The sequence below is a fragment of the Cajanus cajan genome, chromosome 5, assembly GCF_000230855.2.
Source record: "Cajanus cajan strain Asha chromosome 5, NIPB_CcT2T_4, whole genome shotgun sequence".
Lineage (NCBI taxonomy): Eukaryota > Viridiplantae > Streptophyta > Magnoliopsida > Fabales > Fabaceae > Cajanus > Cajanus cajan.
The window spans coordinates 16,961,858-16,989,713 of NC_138521.1; the positions used below are offsets into that span (position 1 = coordinate 16,961,858).

The 27,856-nt window shown below is 33.6% G+C and overlaps 3 protein-coding genes and 1 pseudogene across 10 annotated transcripts; 2 read left to right on the top strand and 2 right to left on the bottom strand.

Moving 5' to 3' along the window:
- Positions 1-162: 162 nt before the first annotated feature.
- LOC145958255 (uncharacterized) lies at positions 163-5,154 on the bottom strand. Its single transcript, XM_083075008.1, has 2 exons — positions 4,756-5,154; positions 163-3,542 (listed from the first exon to the last, which is right to left on the bottom strand). The coding sequence occupies exon 2, from the start codon at positions 2,239-2,241 to the stop codon at positions 976-978; it is 1,266 nt and encodes a 421-aa protein (XP_082931134.1). The 5' UTR covers positions 2,242-3,542; positions 4,756-5,154; the 3' UTR covers positions 163-975.
- Positions 5,155-6,258: 1,104 nt separating this feature from the next.
- On the top strand, positions 6,259-9,953 carry LOC109819172 (Pentatricopeptide repeat (PPR) superfamily protein). 5 transcript variants are annotated; one of them, XR_014433949.1, is made up of 3 exons: positions 6,259-7,913; positions 8,297-8,446; positions 9,634-9,953. XR_014433949.1 is itself a non-coding variant. In XM_083075009.1 (2 exons), exon 1 carries the CDS (start codon positions 6,373-6,375, stop codon positions 7,906-7,908), a length of 1,536 nt encoding a protein of 511 aa, XP_082931135.1. In that variant the 5' UTR covers positions 6,259-6,372; the 3' UTR covers positions 7,909-7,913; positions 9,634-9,911. The 5 variants fall into 5 exon arrangements, 3 of the variants coding, with proteins under 3 accessions (XP_082931135.1, XP_082931136.1, XP_082931137.1); XR_014433950.1 differs by having other exon boundaries at positions 8,297-8,402; positions 9,634-9,951; XM_083075009.1 differs by lacking the exon at positions 8,297-8,446 and having other exon boundaries at positions 9,634-9,911.
- Positions 9,954-18,075: 8,122 nt separating this feature from the next.
- LOC145957868 (tRNA(His) guanylyltransferase 2 pseudogene) lies at positions 18,076-20,435 on the top strand (annotated as a pseudogene).
- A 696-nt stretch (positions 20,436-21,131) lies between these two features.
- On the bottom strand, positions 21,132-26,888 carry LOC109819170 (putative CRM domain-containing protein At3g25440, chloroplastic). Of its 4 annotated transcripts, none has more exons than XM_083075013.1 (5): positions 26,765-26,888; positions 26,073-26,444; positions 25,414-25,713; positions 22,205-22,612; positions 21,132-21,836 (listed from the first exon to the last, which is right to left on the bottom strand). In XM_083075013.1, exons 3-5 carry the CDS (start codon positions 25,672-25,674, stop codon positions 21,297-21,299), a joined length of 1,209 nt encoding a protein of 402 aa, XP_082931139.1. In that variant the 5' UTR covers positions 25,675-25,713; positions 26,073-26,444; positions 26,765-26,888; the 3' UTR covers positions 21,132-21,296. The 4 variants fall into 4 exon arrangements, with proteins under 4 accessions (XP_082931139.1, XP_020240385.1, XP_020240386.1 ...); XM_020384796.3 differs by having other exon boundaries at positions 25,414-25,729; XM_020384797.3 differs by having other exon boundaries at positions 25,414-25,729; positions 26,770-26,883.
- Positions 26,889-27,856: the final 968 nt, after the last annotated feature.

Sequence of the window (27,856 nt, forward strand, 5' to 3'; positions counted from 1 at the left end):
TTGGCTCACTTCATAATGATGAAGGCCACTTCTAGGGTTGTTTCTCTCAAGGTGGAGATGGTAGGGTTTGGCTGAAAATAGCCAAGGGTGACTAAGGAAAGATATAAAGGCACTAAAGGCTCTCTTTATATTCAATATCCAAAGTATTTACAAGTGGTGGGGTGTTGGGTATTTATAGGAGGGGAGGCATCTAGGGTTTCATTTGGGACATGCATGGGCGAAATTCATAAGGCAAATGCACTCCAAATGAAATGCCAAATAACCCTAGATGCAACTTGGTGACCAAGGATGGAATCTATGAGTTTAGATTGACTATATTTAGGTGCATGATAAGACTATGCAACCTTTGCCCTCCACTTGGGCCTAAGCCTTTCTAACACCAAAAATAGGTCCAAGATCACCAAAAAAATGTGTCACCTCCTCATGTAACACCCTAGCCCAAAATTAAAAACCCTAATCATCTAAAGCACCCCAAAATACAAAGGTAAAATTGGAAATACAAGAAAATAAATTCTATGACTAAAATACCCCAAAGTACAAGGGTAAATTTGGAATAAAGTAATAAAATTCTATACTTCTCAAATTGGTCATGAACCATGCGATGGGTTTCACATGAAGTACCAAGGATGGTCCTCCATCATCCCCTCCTTCTTGAGAAGGATTTGACTTCAAATCTTTAAGCTCTTCCATTCCATTGATCCTTCAAAAGATATAAAACCACAATTAGGGAAGTAAAATACGAAAATTTAGCTATGCAATCCTTAAGTACACAATTGGTTGAATGAAAGTGCTAGGGAAAGGAGGGAGCCAAAGAGGCATCACCATTTAAAAATTATTGGTCCCATGCAATTCATTCACCAAATCATCTATTTAGGGATTGGGTGCCTTTTATTCAATGATGGCTTTCTAAAAAAAGGTGCACATCCTCTATTGCCATCTTTCTTTGGCACCAAAAGAAAGAGGATGGCACAAGGGCTAAGGTTCTCTTGAACCTAGCCCTTTGTCTTCAAAGGAAAAATTCTTTTTTTCTTTTCTTTTGTTTTTGTTTTTGTTTTTGTTTTTCTCCTCCTCATCTTTCTTAGCCTTTAGTTTGAGTTGGTCCTCATTCACTTGAGAGGGTGATAGAGGACACCACACAAACTTCTTTCCCAAGTGTTGGAAACTTATTTTATTGGTGAGGCCATCATGGATTATGTGCTTGTCAAATTGCCATGGCCTCCCAAGCAAGACATGACTAACCTCTAATGGCACTATGTCACATAAAACTTCTTCGTTATATGTGCCAATAGAAATTGGTATGCTTGCTTGTTGGTTAACTACAACACCTCTTTCCTCATTGATCCATTGCATTTTGTAAGGTTTAGGATGAGGTTTTGTAGTTAAGGCTAGCTTATCAACCAATCTAGTACTACAACAATTAGAAGTAGACCCACTATCGACAATGAGAGAACAAGTACTTTCTAAGACCTTGCATTTTGTTTGAAACAAGTTCTCTCTTTGTGATTGGTCAATTTCACTAGATTGATTGTTAAGGAGCCTTCTAACCAACAATAAGTCTCCTTCACAAGGTAAGATTTCTTCCTCGGATTCTAAAACTTCTTCTTCATCACTTGAAGATGAGGAAGTAGCTTCATCAAGGCTACTATAGTGATCTTGGCCTTTTAAAAGCATGGTTTTCTTGGTGGGACATTGTGAAGCAATGTGCCCACGGCCAAGACACTTGAAACACTTGATGTCACTTGTTTTAGTGTCTTTGGAAGATGCCTTAAAAGATGGTTTTTCTTTTTCTTTTTCTTTTTCTTCATTGGGAGAAGGTTGGGAAGAGTGGCCCTCCTTTTTAAAACTCTTGGAATAAGAGGGTGTGGAGTCTTTTCGAAAAGGTTTTCTTGTAAGTTGATGCTCCACTCTTGAGCAAAGTTGAACAAGTTCATTCAAATCCCTATAAGGTAGAAGTTCAACTTTGTCTCTTATCTCAAGATTAAGACCACTTTGAAATCTAGAGATTGTGGTCCTCTCTTCCTCCCTAATCCCAGCCCTCATCATTAGCAACTCCATAGATTGCCTATATTCTTCCACACTAGAGAACCCTTGTTTCAATCTTTGAAGCTTATCCATAAGCTCTCGGTCATAGTATGGAGGAATATGCCTCCTTCTTAAGGCACTACAGAGCTCATTCCAATATTGGATTGGGGGCTCATGATTTATTCTTCTTTCTTTTTCTAAGGAGGTCCACCAATACATAGCATACCCTTAGAAGCTAAGGGTTGCTAAAGAAACCTTCCTATCTTCACTTATTCCATGGCAAGAGAAAAGTTGTTCAACTTTCATTTCCCAATCCAAATAATTTTCAACATTATCTTTGCCATGGAATGGGGGAAGATTGATGTTGGGTTCCCTATTGGAAGACTCCCTATGTCTATGGTGTCTTGGGGGTCTTTGATAGTAATCATCATTGTGATGACTACTAAAGAAGGTATCACTTGGAGGTTGGGTATGATGCCCTTCCTCCTCATGAAAACTTGAATGCATATGCCCCTTTCCTCTTGAGGGTTGAGGAGAAGTGACTCTTGGTCTTGAACCACTAGCCTCTCCTCCCACAACTAGTTTTTCAAGCAACCTTTTTATTTCCTCATTATTTTTTTCAAACTCTTTTTCTTTTCTTCTCAATTCTTCCTCTCTTTTTATATTTTCCTCTTCTTTTTTTCTTAGGTACTCTTTGAGTTTCCTAAGTTCATCCCTAACACTAGAACTAGTACTATGAGAATTATGACCATGGACACTAGAATGATCACTCATCTTTGATCCAAAAAGGTTTTCACAAAATGTTTTCAAAAAGGTTTGAATAAGTTTTCACAAAGAGTAAGTGATAAAAGGGTTTTCACAAAAAAAAAAAAAGGATTTTCAAGGTGCAAGATAGGTATGAAAAGGCCTAAGTGTACAAAGTGAACTATCAAGGGAGGTGGACTACTAAGAATCACTTAAAAACCAAGCCTTTTCAAGTAAAAATCACTAAGCCTTTTCACACTTTTCTCACAAAAACAATTTTCACAATACTAAGGTGTGTGATGTGCACGCCCCCCTAGTAGGCAAATGAAGCCTTCTAAATGAAACAAATAAACAATGTAAAGTCCTAGGCAAATATACTACCAAAGCTTTAAAGCATGCAAAGGAAAGCACTTAAAGCATATGCTAGTCGGTTTCCTAGGTGAAGGTTTTCAAATCACCTTCAAACTACACGAAACTACCACCAAATTGAAAAGGTTTAAAAATGGCCAATTACAAACCAAAAATGAATGAAACCAAGGCCAAAAACACAAGAGGTCGAAATTTAACAAGAAAGAAATAAGTAGAAGACAAAAAAAAGGAAGTCTCCAAGTCTTCAATTCTCCACCCCTTCACAATGAACACCCAATGTTAGTCTTGAAATGGTGTTTGCACTCTTTGAATTGGTGTGATCCTCCAAAGTTCCTTGAACTCCAATCGGACAACCCCTCCACTCAATCCACCAAGAAAGTGTGTAGTGTTTTAGAAGTTTTCCCCACCTAGATCAAGAAGAAAACACAACCCAAGAGTACAAGAGGTCAAGAAAGAAAAACTAAAAAGGCACAATTAAGAAAAGGCTAAACTCACATGGAATTTATGAGACAAACTTAAGAGTAGAAGAAAGACTCAAAAACTGAAATTAAGGCACATTAATAAAAGGAAAGCACACAAAAGAGTAATTCCTAGAATGACACTAGAATAGAATTTAGCAAGTAGGCTTAAAAGAAAAATTATGCACTTAACATGTTTGATTTATTGTCTCATTCGGCCATTAAGTATTGTCCAATGGTCCAAGAATTAACTCCAAATGCTATGGTATGAAAGTTAGTCCAAAACTCCACAAGTCTAGCAAAGGTTCCCTTTTTCTTGTTTTTGGTTTCTTTGTTCTTTTTGGGCTTGTCCAAGTCTTGGCTTTTTTTTTTGTTCAAAGTCCAGCCACTTTTCTCTTTTTTCTTTTGAATTTTATACTATTCCTTTGCTTGGGTTTTACACTTGTTTTTGGTGGTTTTGTTAGCAACTTTTTGGAGTATTCTTTTAGCAACTTACACTAGCTCAATGAGACAAAATTTGAGTGTTTTTCTTAAGTTTTTAATAGCCCACGTCCAGCAGCAAAGATAGGCATATTGAAATCAATTTCACACTCAAATTATCAAACATCATGTAGGCATACAAGTTCACCAAGGAATACACAAAAAATTGGCCGAAAATTTGAAGTAAGTATGTGTAAAGGAATTAATCACACATGATATTTTAAGTGATGTAGAACATGCTAGAACTAATTAGCATGCATGATTGACTCTCTAAAGCACATCAAGGACTCACGGCCATTTTATCAAACAAGTGGCATGCATGTCATTTTTTGTTCATTTCAAAGGCTAAGCATAAAAAACTTGGAATTTCTTTCAAGGTAGTTCAAAGAGACAAGCTTATGACAAAACCGGATGGATTAAAAAAATAAAAACATTAATGTATAACATGCAGCCCAAAATTTCCAGCAACTCAAAAATTTAAAGAAAAAAGCAAGAACCTAAATAAGAAAGCCTAAAATGCCAAGATGATTCACAAAGAACATATGGTATGAATCAACACATGAGAAGAGATTTATGGATCATCAAAATATGGCAATTAAGATGATTCATTTAGGCACACTTAGGAGACATGTAAGGAAGACATGACATGACCGAATATTTTTAGAGATAAAGAGATTGTTACCCTTGAAGAACCAAGGCTCTAGATACCACTTGATGGCATCCTTACTTGCATGAACTTGAGATGATGAGCAAGGAGGAGGACGCCTTCTCCAAGGATCAAGTTCTTCAAAGGTGGACCAAGGTTTTAGGGTGGATGATGATGGAATGGACGAAAATGAAGGTTGGGTAGAAGGTGTTTGAGGAAATGCTTGAGAATGGTACTCTAGGGTTGGCTCACTTCATGATGATGAAGGCCACTTCTAGGGTTGTTTCTCTCAAGGTGGAGATGATAGGGTTTGGCCGAAAATAGCCAAGGGTGACTAAGGAAAGATATAAAGGCACTAAAGGCTCTCTTTATATTCAATATCCAAAGTATTTACAAGTGGTGGGGTGTTGGGTATTTATAGGAGGGGAGGCATCTAGGGTTTCATTTGGGACATGCATGGGCGAAATTCATAAGGCAAATGCACTCCAAATGAAATGCCAAATAACCCTAGATGCAACTTGGTGACCAAGGATGGAATCTATGGGTTTAGATTGGCTATATCTAGGTGCATGATAAGACCATGCAACCTTTGCCCTCCACTTGGGCCTAAGCCTTTCTAACACCAAAAATAGGTCCAAGATCACCAAAAAAATGCGTCACCTCCTCATGTAACACCCTAGCCCAAAATTAAAAACCCTAATCATCTAAAGCACCCCAAAATACAAGGGTAAAATTGGAAATACAAGAAAATAAATTCTATGACTAAAATACCCCAAAGTACAAGGGTAAATTTGGAATAAAGTAATAAAATTCTATACTTCTCAAATTGGTCATGAACCATGCGATGGATTTCACATGAAGTACCAAGGATGGTCCTCCATCATATAATTTTAAAACTTAAAGATAAAAATTGCGTAATTAAAAATAAATGAGATCAAAATATGCAAACCAAAAGTTATAAAGAGACAAAAGTATGATTTATTTATTTATTTATTTTACGAAGAGTTCCGATTGAATGAGAGAAATGTGTTCACAAATGAATTAAGAACAGGTAAAATATACTCATTCCGTCTCATAATAAGTGTTACATTAGGAAAAAAAAAGTTTCAAAATAAGTGTCAAACTAATTTTTCAATACAATATTAATTAGTTTTTTCTATTTATACTCCTAATAATATTATGTAAAAAGTGAGTTTTTTGTTGCATCATTTTTGGTAAAGAAGATTAATCATAAAATTAATTTTTAAAAATAATTATTTTCTTTTATTTATTTATTTTTCTTAATCTATATAAAGTAACTTAAAATAAAACTTACTATAAAAATTAAAGAACTCCATCAAATTGTGAGACAAAAAATGATTAATAGGGGCATATAATTTAAGAAGTCCGTCAAATTGTTAGATAAAAATGAATAATAGATGCAAGGCAGATAAAAAAAAATATTTAGTAAGAAAAATAATTTTTTTTATAATATTTACATCATACATACTTATTCTCTAGTTTTTAAAAATCAATCACTTCCCTTAGAAGAACGTATTTAGTTAAACTGACAGAAAAAGAAGAAAGAAAAAAAAAGTTGAAACAAAACAGAAACATTCCGTCTGATTGGTGCACAATTTGGTGAGCTTCCCCTGTGGACCTCAGGCACAGTTGATGGCATTTCGCTCTTTCGGAATTCTCCTCCGCTCCCTCACTTCCACGCTCCGTCCCCCATTCTCATCTCTCCACGAACGCCACGTCCTCGACCAACTCTCACACCTTTTCCCCTTACCCCCTTCCAAACCCGTCGACGCCTTTTTAGCCCCCGAAGACAAACTCCGCGGAGTTTTCCTCCACAACCTAAAGGGCAAGGCCGCAATCCAACAAGCCTTGTCCAACGTTGCTGCTGACGTGGACATCAATGTTCTCGCCCGTGTCCTCAACCACGGTAACCTCAGTGGCCAAGCCATGCTCACGTTTTTTAACTGGGCGGTTAAACAGCCAGGGGTTCCCAAGGACGTTAGTAGCTACCACGTGATTGTTAAGGCGCTAGGAAGAAGGAAGTTTTTCCCCTTCATGATGAATGTGTTGCGTGACATGAGGCTAAATGCTGTTCACTTTGATTTCTTCATGTTGTCCATTGTTGTTGATAGTTTTGTTAGGGCTGGTCGCGTGCGTAGAGCGGTTCAGGTGTTTGGGAACTTGGGTGACTTCGGCGTTGGGCGCGACACCGAGGCTTTGAATGTGCTTCTGTCGTGTCTGTGTCGAAGGTCGCATGTTGCTGCTGCAATGTCTGTTTTCAATTCAATGAAAGGGAAGGTGCGTTTTGACGTTGAAACATATAATGTTGTTGCTGGGGGGTGGTGCAGATTAGGTAGAGTGAGTGAGGTTGAGAGGATTATGAGGGAAATGGAGGAGGGTGGAATTTGCGCCAATTGCAGGACGTTTGGTTTGCTTATTGAGAGTTTGGGGAGAGCTGGTAGGATGGATGAGGCTGTTAAGGTTTTGTCTGATATGAAGGAGAAGAATTGCCAGCCAGATACTGCTACTTATAATGCAGTGATTTTCAATTTTGCGTCTTTTAGGGATTTTGAAGGGTGTATGGAGTATTATAATAGGATGTTGAGTGATAATTGTGAGCCTAATCTTGATACTTTTGCTAGAATAATAGCCTTGTTTCTTAGGGTGCGGAAGGTGGCGGATGCGCTTCAGATGTTTGATGAAATGTTGAGGCGAGGAGTTGTGCCTTCTACTGGGACCATAACGGACTTTATCAAACGTTTGTGTAGCTATGGTCCTCCATATGCTGCTTTGATGATATACAAGAAGGCGAGAAAATTGGGGTGTGTGATATCGATGGAAGCTTATAAGATACTGCTCATGCGGCTTTCTAAGCTTGGAAAATGTGGAATGTTGTTGAGTATCTGGGAGGAGATGCAAGAATGTGGGTATAGTTCAGATGTTGAAGTTTATGAGTACATCATTAGTGGTCTTTGCAACGTGGGACAACTGGAAAGTGCTGTTCTTGTTATGGAGGAGTCTTTCCGCAAGGGGTTCTGCCCAAGCAGGCTAGTATATAGTAAGCTAAGTAACAAGCTGCTTGCTTCTAACAAAACAGAGAGGGCTTACAAGTTGTTTTTGAAGATCAAACATGCCCGTTCCCTTGAAAATGCGAGAAATTATTGGCGGGCTAATGGTTGGCACTTTTGAACAAGGTTGTTAATGTTGGCTGAGTGGAATATATTCTTCTATAACATTGAATTATTGTGGTCAAATTGAACTGCTGTTTATCTTTTTGTGCAGAGTTCATGTGGTCGAACGGTAAAGAGAAATAACTAGGGTGAATAGAGTTGTCACTATGACTAATTTCACATGAGGTCAAATTACTTGTTAATTCTAAATGAATCGTTAACCATGTAGAATGATAGTTTAAGATATATTTCTGTTCTTTGTACTCCTTAAGTTGTTAAATAAGGGAGAAAGAAGCACCACAATATACTGTCCTTGGTATTTTGGATAAACTATTCTGTATTCCTTGACTTAATATTGTGTAGACATAATAAACATGAAATAATTTTCTATGTTGTACTTTTAATAGGAAAGTATTGTGAGGCTGTGTTAGGAATGTGTCGTGAATACTGACAAAAAGTTAGCGGTAGAGTTGAGGATATCCACTCACACATCGCTACAACTTAGGTCATGCTGTAAGTATGTCAGCCGGGATTATATTTTTCTCATGAATGTAAAGGTATTGATTAATTTTATTGAAATGCAAAAAAAATAATTTGAAGCAGTTTGAATTGAAGATTGAATTCAGATGATGTTATGTGTCAAATGTATTTAAGGCGAGCTTGCTATGTCATGAGTCGTGACCTCCTTTAATGCTTATACTTTTCCATATATAAATCTTCTTTAAAATGTAGGGTGCAGTCTAGAGAATAACATAAATTGCATAATGGTAGTAGTGAAAAAAGACCAACTGTTCAGTTTCAGAATATATAAGTAGAGTGGCCAAATCTGTGGGTGTTTTGGAACCTACGGGGTTTTGTCATTAGTGAGACAGTCACCTTACTTCTGTTTTACTCTGAAGTGTACTTATACTTTCCTGGATCTGAACCAATCTTCAGGGACTTATTGATTCATCTGTTTGGTTGGTGTAATGTTTCTAAAACTTGAAGACAGATTCATCATTCACATGACAAAGTTGTGCATTTGGTGCACGGCAAAATTTGTAAACTTGTTTTTTCTGTTTCTTTAGCCATAGCATTTAGCTCATTATTTTTAAGTTTAATTCCACAATTCTCTTTTACAAACTATGTTAACTTGGGTCAATTATATTCTTATAATAAGTATAAACTAATTTGAGTTCTTAATTAGATGATTAGCTCTTCATCCAGCATTGAATATTTCCTCTATTTTTATTTTCTTTTTTGCAACTTTTGTGGTATTATGGAGATTTGATGTTATATCTTCTTTATTTTGGGCAAACGATGAGCTTCTATTTTCATTTTGTTGCGAGCAAACCCTATGTAATACACAAACCTTTATACTAGAAATTGGTAGTTTGGAACCTTTACCCTCTGGGCACCTAGGTTTTACCACCACCAAGAGTTGGGCATGTCAATAATTGAATTGAATCTATATGTGAAGGACCGATTGTGTTTTTATTTAATCATAATGATGGGCCACGCTTTAAATTATGACTTGTGAGTGACAGTGTGTGTGTGACAAGGAATTTTTGGGAATTGGAACTAAAAATATTTCTGCTACGCAGTGGTTTTTGTCAGTGAAAAACCAAGCAGCACAAAATTATTTTACTTAATTAACTTGTGTGTGCGCTCCTAGTGGGACAAGACTTTTGTTTTTAACTTACTAAACTTCTTATAATGGTAGAATATATTGCTATTCACAATACTAACTCTTTTTGAATTACAGACGCTGCTGCAACCCACTGCACCTCTTGCTTTGCTTCCTGTCTCTTCTAAGTGTTATTTGAAGTGATTGGTGGTGAGAGACTGAAGATTTTGCATTTAATGAATTGACGTTGGGTTTATGAGTGGGTGCTTGTCATTTCCTTGCACAAGAAAGAGAATGTGTAATAGTTTAATTAAGTGATCAATGTACCCAAAGTTGAAATGAGAAATACTATTCTGAATGATATTGAATATTCTGAGTAAATGAGTAACGATGAACCACAATCAGTAGTTTTACAGGGCAAAATACGTAAATAAAGAAAGAAATATAGCACTAGCAGAAAAACAATGCAAAGAGAAGAAACACAATCAATCCATCCCATTCTCTCTCCTTAACAAACTAGACTCTAGATCAATCAAAATCTTGTAGCCTAGAGTTAGTTATTTTGATTCTCGTGCCTTTCCTCACTCCCTTATTATTAGGATCTGCTACTAGGTGTCCTTGTTGAGTTGTATCTTCAATTGACTCTTTTGTCCCTGCTATACTTGTTACAATTCCTCCCCCATTAAGACCAACCTTGTCCTTACACTTGTTACAATTCCTCCCTCATTAAGACCAACCTTGTCCTCAAGGTTGAGATTAGGAAAAGCTTGTTGTAGAGTGAAATGATCCTCCCAAGTTGCATTAGCTGCATCTAATCCTTCCCACTAAACTAGATATTGTTGAATTTTATGTTGCCCTCTCAATATGACCCGAGATTGTAATATAGCAAAAGGCTGAATGACAGGTTGCAGATCAGTATTATTGATTGGTAGTGACACATATGGTTGAGAATGATCCCCTTTATAAGGTTTCAATTGAGAACAATGGAACACTAGATGAATTCTAGTTGTTAGTGGTAACAACAGTTTATAAGCAACATGTCCAATTCTTTGAATAATAGGAAAAGGACCAAAAGACTTCATACTCAGCTTTTGATTTTTTCTAAGAGCAACAGAATGTTGTCTATAGGGCTATAATTTGACAAAAACCATGTCACCAATTTGCAATTTCATTAACTTCCTTTTCTTATCAGCATCTTTCTTCATGTACTGTTGAGCCTTGTGGAGGTTAAATTTCAATCTACTAAGTGTCAAGTCCCTTTGTAGTGATTGTTCTTGAACTGAAGTGGGATCACTTTGATTAAGGGTGTACTTAACCAATGTAGGAGGATCTCTACCATAAACAATCTTAAATTGAGTCATGCCACTACTATGATGATAGGAAGTGTTATACCAATACTCTGCCCAAGGTAACAACCTTGCCCAATCTTTAGGAGAGTCATAAGTGAAACATTTCAAGTACATTTCCAAACACTTGTTCAATGATTCAGACTGGCCATCTAACTATGGGTGGTAAGCAATAGATATGAGTAGATAAGTACCACTTAATTTGAACAATTGTTGCCAAAATTGACTAAGAAACACTTTGTCCCTATAAGAAACAATAGTCTTAGGCATGCCATGCAGTTTTACAATAGTTTGTTAAAACCTTTTCCATTGACTTGCTAGAGTAATCAGCCTTTAAGGTAGAAAAATGGGCATACTTTGATAACCTATCAATTACAACTAATATGACAGTAAAACCATTTGAGGAAGGAAGGCTCGTGATGAAATTCATAGTTATGTCATCCCAAATTTGTTCTAGAATTGGGAGTGGTTGTAATAGACTCGTAGGTAAAGTGTGAGCAGTTTTTAGGCATGACAATCTAACCCACCCCGATTTGGATGGGGAAAACCTATGTTTATTGGGTTCGGGTTCAGGTTTTCCCCGATTGATAAAATCGGGGGAAGAGGTGGGGGCGAGGATGTTAATACCCACCCCGCCCCCGCCCCCGCCCCGCTTAATAATATAATTAAAAATTATTTATATATATATATATATATAAACCAAAATTATAAATATTTATATGTAAAAATTCATATTATTTTACTTTTCTTTCATTTTTTTTAAATTGTTTATATTTATTTAAAAGAAAAAAAGAAGGAAAAAAAATAGGAACGGGGGCTGCGGCGAGGCAGGGAAACCCGAACCCCACTAGGGGCGGGGATGGGGACCCAGATTTTATCCTCGGCGGGTATCGGGAGCGGGAGCGAGGGCGATTTTGTTGGGGCGGGGGCGGGGTAAAACCCGCCCCCGCCCTGCCGTGTTGCCATGCCTAGTAGTTTTTGCTTGCTGACAAACCAAACAAGTTTGAACAAACTGTTTAACATCTTTGTTCATACCCTTCCAATAAAATTTAGTAGATATTCTAGCCAATGTCTGTGTAAAACCAACATGTCCTCCAATCAAGGAGCTATGAAACTCATGCAAAATCTGATTAACTAGATCATGAGATTTGGGAATAACTAGTCTACCTTTCTAGAAAAGCAAATTATCATGCACTGAATAATGAGGATTTGGAGGCTTATTAAGCAAGCATAAGTCTAGAACAACCTTTAATTGAGTATCTTTAGAAACAACTTCTCTCAAAGTAGGCAAAGTTTGTAAATTAGGCTGAGACCAAGCCATAAAATATGATATAGACAGTGAATCTACAACAATATTGTCCTTCCCAGGCTTATATTCAATGTAAAATCATATCCCAATAGTTTGTGCAACCACTTATGTTGTTCTAGGGTTTGAATAACTTGTTCAGTTAAGCTCTTCAAGCCCTTTTGATCCATTTGAATCACAAATCTATGTCAAAGTAGATAATGGCAAAACTTGGTAATAGCTTTTGTGATAGTCACTACAAGAAAAACGCAAATTTCTGACAGAATATTTTCGACGGATATAAAATTTTTGATGAATATTTTCGTTGAAAATTTCCAATATTTCCGTCATAAATTTTCGACGGAAAATTTCCGACAGAAAATTCTGTCAAAATTTTTTGACGGAAATATAAATCCGTCAAAAATTTTCCATGGAAAGTTTCTGACGGAAGATTCCGTCAGAAATTTCTGACAGATTTTTGTTTCCATCAGAAAATTTAAGACTATAACACACTTCCTAATGTCTGTTGTTTGAACTCTTCGGGAATCCGATGATTGCTTTTTTTGAAATTTATAAATATTATTTTTAATATTATAAAATGAATAAATTTTATTTTTATTTTTAAAAAATATTTTTCTTTAATTTTATCTTTTTAATATGACTTAAATATGTCTTTAATCCTTATAAAATTAATAAGTTTTGATTTTAGTTTCTGGAAAAAAATTGTTTTTCATTTTCTAAAATTGAAATTTTTATTTTTAATTCTTCTTTTTTATATAATCATTTTTAATTACTTTTTATTTTTAATAAAAATATAAATAATTATCTTAGGTGTCACCTACAACAATTATGTACTATTATCATATTGATATTTAGCACCTCTAAAATTTTTTTAAGTTTTTTAAAATAAATATTATTTATTTACCTTAAAATAATCAAACTAGTGCATTTATATTTTAGAGGGATGAAAATCAAAGAAAAATATTTTACTCATTTTACAAGTACGAAACAATCTCTATAAATCTTACAAGGATGAAAAATAAAGGAAAAAATTTACAAAGACCAAAATCAAAATCACCCATCTTAAAGGGACTAAAATATATTTAAACCTTCTAAAATTAATATTTTCGATCTTAACAATTATTTCAAATAAATAATATTTATTTTTAAATATTTATAAAATACTTAGAGATGTTAGTATATTGTCTTTAAAATTATAATAAGCAAGTTCAAGCGTGAATATTTTCATATTTGTGTTTCATGAGTTTTCTATTAAATAATTAGTGCATATATTAGTTTATTTAACATAAATAGTATTTTTATATTTTAGAAGAAAAAACAAATTTTTTATTTTCTAGAAGTAATAAGCTTAAAATTACATACATATATATATATATATAGAGAGAGAGAGAGGGTTATAATTACACCGATGTAACTTTTACTAAGTATTACACCGCTCAATAACTTTATATTAAATGTGAATTTTGTAAATCCAACCGTTAGATTGAAAGTTCATATCTCTTAGATCATATATACAAAATTTTATATTAATCCAAGATGATTTGATACTTCATTTTTATAAAATAAAATTGACGTAATATATTCATTTCAAAATACACTAAAATATGAACACTTTGATTACCTTCAAGTTGTTGTTCAATTTTAACAAAATTTGATATACACATATAAAGTGATATGAACTTTCAATCTAACGGATGGATTTACAAAATTCACAATTAATATAAAGTTATTGAACAATGTAATACTTAGTAAAAATTACACCGATGTAATTATAACCCCCCTCATATATATAATATATAGGGGGTTATAATTATACCGGTGTAAACTTTTACTAAGTATTACACTGCTCAATAACTTTATATTAAATGTGAATTTTGTAAATTCAACCCTTAAATTGAAAGTTCATATCACTTTATACGTGTATATCAAATTTTGTTAAAATTGAACAACAACTGGAAGGTAATCAAAGTGTTCATATTTTAGTGTATTTTGAAATGAATATATTACATCAATTTTGTTTTATAAAAATGAAGTATCAAATCATCATGGATTAATATAAAATTTTGTGCATATAATCTAAGAGATATGAACTTTCAATCTAACGGTTGGATTTACAAAATTCACATTTAATATAAAGTTATTGAGCGGTGTAATACTCAGTAAAATTTACACCGGTGTAATTATAACCCCCCTCATATATATATATATATATATATATATATATATATATATATATATTAAATGTGACTTTTACTAAGTATTATACTGCTCAATAACTTTATATTAAATGTGAATTTTGTAAATTTAACCGTTAAATTGAAAATTCTTTACTCTTAAATCATATATACAAAATGTTATATTAATTGAAGATGATTTCTTATAAAACAAAATTAAATCTGTCGAAAAATTTATATTTTCGATGAATTTTTTTTGTAGGAAAAACTATATTATTGGTGGAATATTTTCGACAAATTTATATTTGTCTAAAATGTAAGAACTGATTTTAAATTTGATATGAAAATATTATGATATAATTAGATAAGATTTTAAGTTAGTATTTTGTTAATGGTTGATAATTAGAAAATAAAACAAGGATAAATACATTTTTTGAATTTTATATGTTTGATTTAAGATAACTTACAAAATAACTCTTGGTAAAGTTATTCCGCTCAATAACTCATGGTGTGTGTTGAATTTCATTGATCCAATTAATTGTAAATTAAAATTTATTAAATTTTACTAATAATTAATATAAAAAAATTAATTAACTTTGGAATAAATTATTTGCTAATTAACAATATAATTGAAACATTAATTATTTTAAATTATTTAACTAAAATCTTATTGACAATTTACTATATGATCTTAATATTTTTGTATAACTAATATCTGGTTTTAAATTTGATATGAGAATATTATGATATAATTAGATAAGATTTTAAGTTAGTATTTTATTAATGGTTGATAATTAGAAAATAAAACAAGGATAAATACATTTTTTGAATTTTATATGTTTGATTTAAGGTAAATAAATATATTAAATTAATTAATAATTTATTTAAAATGTTAAAATTTAATTTATAAGCATGTAATAAATAAATATTTATAATTTTATAAATTATATTATCATTATAAATTATAAAATTAAATAATTTAAATTATAATTTTAAATAGAAATAAGTAGATGTTAATTATAAAAGTAAGTACATATAAATAAAGAATAATTGAATATATTATTATTATTATTCGTAATATAAAGTTATTATATATTATTATTATAGTACAAGCACGAGATTGTATATTTGAGGATGACTTAAATGAATTAATTTGTAAGAGTTATACTGACAACATACATATACATTTCGGTAGCTTACTCATCAGAACTTCACAGTTAAGCGTGCTTGACTTGGAGTAGTATAGGGATGGGTGTCCTTCTGGGAAGTTACCCAAAAATTGCGCAAGTAAGTATAAAACACTTAAAAGTGAAATGTCGTGAAATAGAACCCTTAAGAGGCTAAATATGAGAGCTATTACATTAATAAATCTATTAAAATTAAAAAAAATTATAATTTCCAACAGAAATATCTGTCAACAATTTTACGACTGATTAAATTATTTTCGACGAATTTTTTTTTTTGACGCCACTTTTTCTGACGCATTTAAATTCGTCAGAAATCCGTTGGAAATTTACTCTTTTCCGTCAGAAATTAGCATTTTTCTTGTAGTGAGCATAAAATTCTCTAGTATAGGCAGATTGTTTTTGCATTGAAGCAGTCAATTTCTTAGAGAAAAAAGTAACAAGATGATGATCTTGATTGAGAACTGCACCTATTCCCATTCCTAAAGCATTCGTTTCTAAAACAAATGGTTTAGAAAAATCGGGTAAAGCTAAAATAGGTGCCTGAGTCACTACTATTTTCAAAGCTGCAAATGAAGCATGAGCAAAATCATCCCACTTAAAATTGTCCTTTTTCAATAGGTTAGCGAGAAGAGCAGCCACCATTGCATATTGCTTGATGAATCTTCTATAATAGATCGTAAAGCCAAGAAATCCTCTCAATTGCTTCAAGTTTTTTGGACATGGCCAATCCAGAACAGCTTGCACCTTATTCTTGTTTATTGCCACACCTAGGCCTGAAACATTATGGCCTAAATAATATACTTGCTGAAGTCCAAAAGAACATTTAGACAATTTGGCAAATAGTTTATGCTTCTGTAATTTCTACAACACGACCTCAAGATGATGTAAATGAGCAAATCATGAAGATTTGTATACTAAAATATCATCAAAACAAAAGAACAAATTTCCTCAACAGGCCTTGGAAAATTTCATTCATCAAGCTTTGAATAGTTGTAGGCGCATTAGTGAGACCAAATGGCATCACTGTCCACTTGTAATGACCTTGATGAGTTCTAAATGCGGTTTTGAACCTGTCCTCTTTATTAACCAATATCTGGTGGTACCTAGATCTCAGGTCCAATTTAGAAAACAAATTTGCCCCATGTAGCTCATCAATTAGTTCATCAACAGTCAGAATAGGGAAGCTATCCTTAATAGTGATAGCATTCAAGGCCTTATAATCAATGTAGAATCTCTAAGTCCCATATTTCTTCTTGACAAGAATTATTGGAGAGGAAAAAGGACTAGTGCTAGGGACAATAATCCCCTACTTTAACATATGATGTACCACAATCTCAATATTTTGTTTCTGGTTATGTGGATAACTGTATGGCCTCACTTTCACAAGTTTAGATCCTTGTATTAGAGGAATAGAATGGTTTTGTGACCTACTAGGAGGCAATCCTAAAGGTACAGAAAACACCACCCTATAAGTATGCAACAACACTATCGATTCCAGTTCCATATCAGTAGGTAAATCTACCCACTAATCTTGAGGGTAGTTCGACTGTTGAAATTGCAGTGTGAATAGCTCACTATGACGTGTGTGTGATTCATTCTTTTCATATGATTGAACTGAGCTTGCACAGGTAAGGTTGGTTGCTCACCATGCAAGGTGACAAATTGGTTTCCCAGGTAAAACTTCAATGTAAGATTACTATAATCTGAAATGTGGGGATCAAGAGTACGTAGCTAATCATGCAGCCCCCAACACTAAGTCAACCCTAGTAACAAGTAATAAATACATTGGTAAGGTCAATGAATGGCCCTGAATTCTGACTTCTAAGTCCTTGACCAACCCCTCAACAACTAAGGCATTACCATTTCCCACCAAAACATGAAAATTTGGATTTGGCTCAATAGGCAACTTCAAAGAATGAGCTATTCTTGGTTGTAAAAAATTATCACTCGAGCCACTGTCTAATAAAACTTGTACTATTATGCCATTGTCAGAACCTTGGAACTTCATTTTACCCAAATCTGAGGCTCATTTTAATGCATTATAAGATAAATGATGCTCTTGTGACAAATGCAATTTTGTACTATGCTCGATATCTAGAGGGTCAGATACCATTCTCCACAATCCTCATCCTATAAATGGAGAATTAAATATTGTTTGTTGGGGCACCTATGGCTTGGGGAAAAATTTTCATCATAGGTATAACAAAGGTCTTTTTCTCTACTAAGTTGCATCTTAGTAGGGGTTATTTTCTTTATATTAATTGGTATTTTAAATGGTTGTTGTGGCTGGATATGCAGTAGGATTAGGAAAGAGAGTTGGTAAGCTAGTGGATTTAATGGTTTGTCTTATAGGTAGGCTTGTGTTTTGGCTGTTGGGTAGGTTTGATAGTGTTTGGTTTTGGAAAGGTACTTCTCTTCATATAACTTGGACAGGGAAACAAATAATCAAAGTTAGGGTGATTGAGCAATCACATCCCTTCTAATATCTGATTTTAATCCTCCAATAAAACAGTCTAACAAAGCTTCAATGGTGATACCTTGCACATGATTAGCTAGAGTAGTGAATTGAACATAATCATGCACAAAATTTGTTTGTGTTAGCTTAAACAAATGAGACCTCAGACACTCATATGGAGAAGGACCAAACTCCAATTCTAAGGCTCGAGTAAAAGCAACCCATGAATGAAATGAATCATGACGAGTCATCATTTGATACCAAGGTACTACTTCCTTCTCTAAATGCATGGCAGCAATAGTCAATCTATGATCATCAGGAGTATTGTAATATGAAAAAAAATTGCTCTACCTTGAAGATCCACTACAATACATCGGATCCATCAAAGCAAGGAAAATCCAGTTTGACATTCACACTTGAAACGGTTGGAAAGTATTTGTAGACTCCGGGGTCTCAAATCTAGTGACATTTTCTTTATCCCGTGTCTCCATTAATTTCAGGATTCGCGTAACGTCAGCGGTGAGTTCTTTAAGGAGAATATTCTTTGCCATGTTGATGAAAGCACCAAATTGTAACAGTTTAATTAACAGACCAATGCACCAAAAGTTGGAATGATAAATACTGTTGTGAATTGATATTGAATAACCTGAGTAAATGGGTAACGATGAACCATAGTTAGTAGCTTTATTGAGCCAAATACGTAAATAAAGAAACAACATCAGCAGAAATATAATGCAGAGAGAAGAAACAAAATCAAGCATTCATATTCTCTCTCCTTAACAAAAGGAATATATATCCTAGACCCTAGACCAATCAAAATCTTGCAGCCTAGAGTTAGTTATTTTGATTCTCGTGCCTCTCCTCACTCCCTGATTATTGGGATCTGCTATCAGGTGTCCTTGCTAAGCTGTATCTTCAATTGACTCTTTTGTCCCTGCTGCACTTGTTATAGAATGTATGTGTAAACTTTTGCATGCAGGATGGAAAACAGCAAATATGAGTATGTCAAGTGTTATTAAGTTGTGGACGAGGTCATGTTTCCCAACATCATCCTTGTTTAGATCAATGCCTGTAAACTTCAAAAACGTTGTGATGTAAACACCTTGAGGTTGATGAACTCGTGCGCTATTGCAGTTCTTGAAGAGAATGCGGATTTAGTGCTTGCCATGGTTTTAAATTGCGGACCGCAACACGTGTTGCGGCCGCAATATTGCTGTTGCAGCCTTGTCCGCAACGACATCGGACCGCAATTGCGATGATACTGGAAATCACACATTTTTCCCCAACGTAACGGTGTTGCGTCCGCAACACATATGCAATGTACCGCAATACATCCGCAATACGATAAATTGATACTATAATTTTAAAATAAATTAAATTATTCATTAAAATAATAGAATATTTAAAAAAAAAGGAATTAAAATGTATAAATCCTTAAAAATAAAATATATATTGATAATTATAAATTTTTTATATTTAGTGAAAATAATTAATAATCTCACACCGCAATCCGCATCGCAATACCCGCAATACCCGCAACCGCAGTAACTGCAACCGCGACCGCAACCGCAATTTAAAACCATGGTGCTTGCACATGGGTTCAGTAATGACTAATGAGTATACTTTTGTTTTCAAGACGGCCTCCCAAGTTCTATGAGAGGCAGTCTAGCAAAGTGATATCAATCATTACTTCTTTTCTCTCATCTGTCTTTGTAAGAAAATGGGGTGAGTTCTCTCCACACAAGGAACTACAATGTTTTCCTGCCTTCCATGGGTGAGTCATAGCTTGTGCGTCGAAAGAAGCTCTTCAAGCGTATCTTTTGTTGAGGTAGAATATCTGTCATTTGGGTAATCAACATGAGCAATGCCTTTGGCGTCTTGTTAAGCGTGGAATGAATGAGAAGGAAGCATGGGACTTCATGCAGGGTTTTCACAAAAGTTATATAAACAATCTTTTTATTTGATGAGTTCAATTCAATTACAATACACTGCAGCCGATATTCCGCCGAGGGTCTTGTGTTCTGAAGACTATAGTAGAGAATTGTGAAGTACAAAGATAATCGTGCGCCAATTACAAGGCACAGGAGATAGATAATCATGGTGCATTCCAAAAAAACAGCAAGTGAGAGGTTTTGGAGTGAGCAGACGATTCTTTTGAAGGAGATTGGTGGTTTTTTGAAGAGATTAACAGTGTTAATCCAGAGTATGTGAGGTCCTTTGAATTTGATATGCCTTCAACATGGATTGTAGTTTGAATAGATGGGTGCCACTTTCATAGATTTTTCCAAATGTTGATAGAGCTATTATTATCTTGATGAATTTGTGTGCAGTTGCTGTCGTAGAAAAGTTTTGGGAGGATATAATGATGAGTATAACTTTATCAAAGGAGAGCTAATAAAATAATTTCAGCCAGTGTCTTTCTTCACATCCACTTATGTGATGAGATGAAAAGATTTCTTCTCACAAAGTTAGTTAAACGATTGAGTGTCTTAGTTTGTTCATCTTAATAAATTTAATTTATCCTAGGCACTTTTAATGGTCGATTATTTACTAAATTTAAAACAAAATATAAGATTAATTTTTTTTTTTTAGAAGTAGAACAGTTCAGACATCCACCTGCACTGGTGACATCACCCGCTTATAATGGTTCGTCCACATGTTCCCATCATCCCACCACCACCGGGCAATATAGATTTCCATTTTTAGCTTATAGGTAACATTAGTGTTTTGTGGGTATGGACTTTGTTATTTTAACATATTTTGCCTCTCCCAATTTGGTCTTATTGTTTGATGTCCCTTCTATTTAGTCGGAACAATTTCTAATGGCTAGTAGCGGTTTTTCAAGTTTTCTTGCTCCATAAAGAGACCAAGTTGCATATTAAATAGGAATAGTGACATCATTGCCTACTGGTTTGAGTAGCTGACAACTTGATTTTCCTCAAGTAAGATTTGAAATTTGACCATTATAAGTATGAACATAAAAATTGTTGGGAGAACTTTATTCACCACCTCGCCACCTACATGGCATCACTTATCTCAGAATAGTCATGATCTCATGTAACTTTTAAATGCAAGGGTCTCAAACCAAAAACATGTGTTAAATTTAAATTTTATCTGTTTCACGTGCAAAACTAGAGTATATGAACTCTATAAGGTCGTATCTGGCCCTGAAATCAGAAAGATGTGGTTGTCATTAAGAGATGAAATGTATTAAAAATGAGTCGAACACAATGCTATGCCACTTCTTCATTGTTGTACATTGTGATTTCTCCCAATCTACATTTTATAGGTTTATATCCAATAAAATGATTACACTTGTCCCTTGCGAATTTTTCATTTTATCTTTTTCTTTAAAAAGGATGTAGCCTGCAGGAAAATCTTGTCAACTTCGTCCAGCTTAGGTAAGTCGACGTCTTTTTCCATGGTTTTTGAGTTCAGAGACATTTGTCGCAGATGCTCCTCAAAATCAATTGTTTCTCCATCGCTTTGCTCTGGAAAATTATCAAACTCGTCAAAATAAAGAGGTTTCTCCTCAGAGAAATTCTCTGTATCTGAATCAGTCTCAAATAAATCTGATAACTTATCAGAATCAGAATCCAATTCGGAGTCCATATCTGTCTCGACCTCTGAGCCCTCAATGTTATCATTCATTATCTCACGGTATTTATCAGAATTCTCTAGCTGGAAATTTGAAATAATACCAGACTCAATACTCGCTTTGTCAATGTTTTGGATTGCCTTAACAGCATCTGTATTATTTTCAGCCGTGCTTTTAAATTGTTGTGCTCGAAGAATTTCAAGCTCTTGCTCAAGTCTTGGAATGTATCTCCTCACAGCTCGGAGGGCATCCCTATATTTGGATTTATCCAATGCCTGCATAAGATGACAACACCCGAGGATATACAGTGAGAACCAGCACCAACAAGGCACAAAAGAGTTATAAATTAAAGTAAACACTATGACAAGAGTGTAAATTTTCTGAAAGCATTTTTTTTTAAATAGACAAGTAGCATGAACAGGAGATTGCAAATACACATCCATGGACTACAAATGCAGAATTTTAGACGTAGCAGTGGTTCTGCTAGTGAAGCATTATGTAGGAGAAAGTTTCAAAAGATTCTGGACAACGAAGACCTAGAACTGTGGAAGAAATTTTAAAATGCCACACCCAGTTAAACTCCAAATCTATTGTGTATTTCATAATTCATAAATGACTAATACTTGAATACATGATACAGTACCTTCTTTCTTGAGAGAGAGACTCGTGGAGACATAATCTCTGTTGGTGGTTGATAGTAGTTTTTCCCTCTATACATTATTATTGTATTTTCTTCATGAATGTCAAGCACTATACCTCCGGTCAATCTTGCCAGCTCAGCAGCAATCTCCTTAACCTCCTCTGCTGAAAAAGTCTTCACAACCACTTTCAAAGTCTGATGTTTTTTCCAATGCAGATGCATGTTCAGAATTACACCTTGGTAAATTCCTCGTCTTCCAACTGGCACATAATTTTTACTTTTGAGACCCATTTTTAAGAAGAAGAAGTGCTCTTCTGGGGTCAATATCTCAGGATCATGGGTTGCTTCTGAAGATTCTCCAGGCTCAATCTTTTTCAGAGCTTCACAAAGTCTCTCTTCTTTTCTTCGAGCCTAGAATGATGGAGAAAGCATTGTATGTTCATTAACTGACACAGCACACATAAAGTGCAAACCAGTAAAACCCATGATTAACTCAAAAAAGTGATTTAAAAAATAAATGAGAATGCAAGAGCTTCCTCCCTCTATGAGGAAAGCAAAAAATGGAAAGCAAAAGAATTTCTTTCATGCTATGTCATCACAAAGTCTCTCTTCTTTTTTTTTCGAGCCTAGAATGATGGAGAAAGCATTGTATGTTCATTAACTGACACAGCACACAAAACCAGTAAAACCCATGTTTAACTCAAAACAGTGATTTAAAAAATAAATGAGAATGCAAGAGCTTCCTCCCTCTCTGAGGAAAGCAAAAGAATTTCTTTCATGCTATGTCATCAGAGAACATAAAAGCGATAAAACATGCCAGTCAGCACAAATAAAGATTAAAAAATGAGCAATCTTGGAGTGATGTAGCTGAATTTAGTAAAGGCCAATTTTGATTCAACAATATCAAGGGAAAAAGTCAATATCTTGCCAAATTCTCAGACCAGGTCTATATGAGCACCGGCTATGGCATATTAGCCGTGCAACAATTAACGAGTGCTGCAGATATACATAAACTTCCTAGTTTATAGAATTCTAAAACATCTAGATCCCTTCATTTAAGATTAGATAACCAACTAACCATATTAGCAGTCCATGGTGTTTTGACAAACAAAATTAAATTGAGTTCTTCCATAACACTTTTAACTGTAATGATGTAATCAATTACAGGATGCACAGTTTGTAGATAGAAATAGAAGGATAAACCTTTGTTAAAGGAAAAAAAAAATGTCTTTCTTACTGAAACACATAATGTTCTACCAAGACAAGAGAAAATTTATGGGGTATGCTAGGCCAATTGGGAGGATCAGGGTCTTTTGAATGCCCTGAACCTGCATAGAGGTTCCTCTTGTGCATACTTATCTCTAGATTACAGCAATGGCCAAAATAGCTTATTGGTCAGAGTTTTGGTTTAATGCCAATTATAATGGTTCTATCAAGCTCACCCCTTTTAAGACAATCTATGGTAGGATCCACTCTCCAGCTGATTGCTACTTATAGTAGGTGAGTATTTCTGTCAGATAGGAGACAAGGGGCATGAAACGAGATCATGAAAGGTTGGGGTTCACTCGGAAGATTGGGAGAGGATCACGGTCTCATGAAATACCAGGAGGGTTGGTTTATCTCATGTATCATTTTCTACCTCTGGATCACTTTAATCAATGGAATGTCCAATTTTTCCACACCTCATAAATACTAAGTAGCAACCTCTTTTTCCACCCATGTTCACGGAAGATAGGTGGGGGCCATCAACTAAGAGTAAACATCTTAAATCTTGAAAATGTGATATTAAATGTAAGTAGGAGTAAGAGTCAGAAACTATGAATACAAATCTCCTATTCAAGCAATTAATGTCTATTAGAGCCTAGGTTAGGAAGAATTCGTGTTAGTTATTACTTGTATTCAGCAGAGGATCAGAATTCAATTCTGTTAATAACAGAATAACTGCTGATATTGAGTAATGAATGGGCATAGAGAGGCAGTTAGCTAGAGTAAGTTGAAAATTGAGAGAAGGAAATTGGGAGAAAGAATACAGGTTTTTCAAATAAATTGGTGGGGGAGAGAATTATCTGTAAAAGATATCTGTCTGAATCATATGATATAGGGAAGAGATTGATACTTAAAGATTTTTTACCTCATTTACTAGTCCAGTACTTAATAATATCGCCTTTAAAAAGCTTGATATCTTCAAACACTGTCATTTAACAAACATAATTTGACAATCTCTTTTTGCAAATTATTAAGAAAAAAAAAAAAAGAAGATTAACTTGAAGTATTAGATAACAATTTGTTATGCATATTATAAAAATGAATGCACTAAAATAATTCTGCGGTTCATTGTCCAAAACTGAAAGATTTAATGTGTCTTAATCATTTTTATCAAACTGAAATTGTGTATTAAGATTTGAACTTGAATATGTATAGTGCAGGCCAGATTCAAATATTGAATACAGAGATCCATAAATTTATTAGTGTTTTTACTGACAACAACAATTGTTCAATAATTTTAAGCAGTTCTATCTCAAAATTCTTTGCAGAAAATATTGCTTGAAAGGCTTCTAGTATTCAGGTTGAATTCTTAAGCAACAGGCTTTTGCATACATAATCAAGAAATTGCATGACTAAGTTCCCAACATTACTCCAAATTCGGGAGTCCAAGAGTTTTATAAAACTCTCTTGATGGAAAAAAATATGAATGAAAAATCCTGTTGAATTGAATTGGGTCCATGAATCTAAGAAATAGCAAGAATTCTTGACAGGCTTTTACTGACACCAACAATTGTTCAATAATTTTAAGCAGTTCTATCTCAAAATTCTTTGCAGAAAATATTGCTTGAAAGGCTTCTAGTATTCTGGTTGAATTCTTAAGCAACAGGCTTTTGCATACATAATCAAGAAATTGCATGACTAACTTCCCAACATTACAACAATAGATTTATTTTCATCAAGAGCTTTACTATTTTAAGAAATTCATACCTTTAACATTAGTCTACAGATCACAGTTACAAAGTGTGAGGATCCCAGTTCTTGTCGCTAAAGAGTAAATATAAGCCATGTGTAGTATGCAAAATACAAAATAGAAACACAAATGTATCTAGATATAGCATGCACAGGATGGCAATGGTGCAAAAGGAAAGACTCGGCATAATCATACTATTTGGAAACAATAGAAAGGATCAATATATGTAAATTAAAATAAAACAAATAGAACTTACCTTTAACAATTTATATAAAATTTTTCCTTCAGCTGTCATCCTTTCATACTCTTTCTTCTTCTTAAATCTAAAAAACTTCAGCCATCTTACAACTGCTCTTTTCCCCTTTAGTTTTTTCCTCTTTACTTTGGCATTGCCATCTCCACTAGCACATGGGGCCTTTTCAGAATCCTGATGTTGTTGCTCTACAACCTTGTCGTTATACTTTAGAAATGAATTTGAGTGAAAGCTTATGTTCCCCAAGAAAGGAGATGCTTTCATGTAATAAAGGTGACCAATAATAGATTCCTGGCCACATACCTTGCATATAACATAGCTACAACAGTGTAAGTCAATAATGAAGCAAACTTCTTTTTCTAAATCTTTTGCTTCACATACAAGATTACAAGCTAAACCAAAGAAACCAAAAAAGAAAACCTTCAAAATGATTAGTAGTACAGTGAAATATTATTGCCTTCCAATTTTATTTTATTTTTACTATAAATCTGAGGCTTGTCTTTCTAGCACTCCCATCTTAGTTAAGTTGGTGAAAACACAAGTAAAATAGATAATACATGCAATAATTTTGTGCTGTGCAGTATTCAAATATGACTATTCCAAGAAATGTGAAACACTTTGAAATTACTGATATAGAGCTCAGGATGGAGAGACAGAAGTACCTTGTTTTGGGGAATAAGGAATTGGAGAAGAAAATGAGGGGTGTGAGAAGCCAAGAATTTGAGGAGAGATTGTTGTTGAAGTTAAATTTAGTGAGAGGCCGTGCTGTCAAAAGCCTCCACGCCATATTTCCCAACTTCTGAATGTCGGAATCAAACTAACGTTTTGTCTTTTTTCTGATTTGCTGGGCTCTGCTTCCTACCAATACGATATCTCAAATACTTGTGGCAAATTCTTAGTGAAGTGTAGATCTTTAGTTTGAAATTTCAAATTTTGAATTCTGATTTTCGATTATGCACTGCCTACATCCCTTACTTTTGGGAGGGAAATTTACATTAGTATATACACTGATATCACTTTGTGGTGTTCTGAATCTGTAAAAAAAAATTCGCATGATATCAAACACCAACATAATTTTGTAAGACTGAGAGTTTCAGATAAACACCATTACCAAGTATAATAACAAATAATCTTCAAACATCCATAAAAATAATGAAGCTAAATTTATTACCACGATGATTCAAGGTTTTGATTGAATAAATTGGAAGCATATATAAGTTTGATGGATCTAGCGTTGCAACACAAAATTGCATTCAGAATAAATGATTTTACTCCAATGGAAGGTTAGGGTTCAGAAGATATTGATCGCAATTTGAAAAACTACATGTGAATGAGAGAGTGTTATGTTGGTTACCTGACCTGTGAACTGTGATTGTGAAGCTCGAAGTAGAGCAACATGAGAAAAGGATTGTTAACCGAGAACCGGAAATTTAAGCTTAAACCCTACCCAGAAACTAGAAAGTGGACCGGGCATTTTTAAATTTAATCTATAAGAAAATATAAATAAAAAAATATTATTTTGATATTTACTTTTACCGAGATAATTATATTTTGTATTGTATTTTATTTTTTTTATTAATTTATATTTAGGATAAAATAGAAAAAATATATCTATAAAATATATCTACCTCTTTAAAAATAATATAATAATTACCCATTTTGTGGAAATATCAATTTCATTTTACATAAACACGGAGAATCATTATTGCATGCTAGTTAAAAGTAATATATATATATATATATATATATATATATATATATATATATATATATATATATATATATATATGTATATATTGACTAAATTATATTTTTGTTATTTATCTTATTTTTCTAGATTTATTTTGGTCATTTATTCGTTAAAATATTTATTTTGATTATTTATAATTTTATATTTTGAATTAATTTGGTACTTTTAAAACAATAATAATTCTCGATTTTGCAATATGATACTAAATTAATTATTGAATGATTTAAGACATAAAACTCATAATATTAGATTTATCTATATGAAAACTATGAAAGTAAAAATTATGTGAAAAGATATTATCAATTTGGTATTTTTAAAACAATAATAATTTTCGATTTTGCAATATGATACTAAATTAATTCTTGAATAATTTAAGACATGAAACTCATAATATTAGATTTATCTATATGAAAATTATGAAAATAAAATTATTTGAAAATATATTATCACGTATAAATTAAAAAATAATATAAAATTATATATATATATATATTAAATTTTTTGGTTGCTTTTTAGATTTATTTTTATAAAATTTTACTATTTTTAATACTTTTTTTGTTTAAATTTCGATTTTATTCAAAAAATTTCATATAAACAAATCTAAAGAAATAAGTTTATAATCTATGTAACACATCTTGAAACATTTTATGACATCAATCTAATGTTAAGCACACATTCTATTTCTTGACATTAATA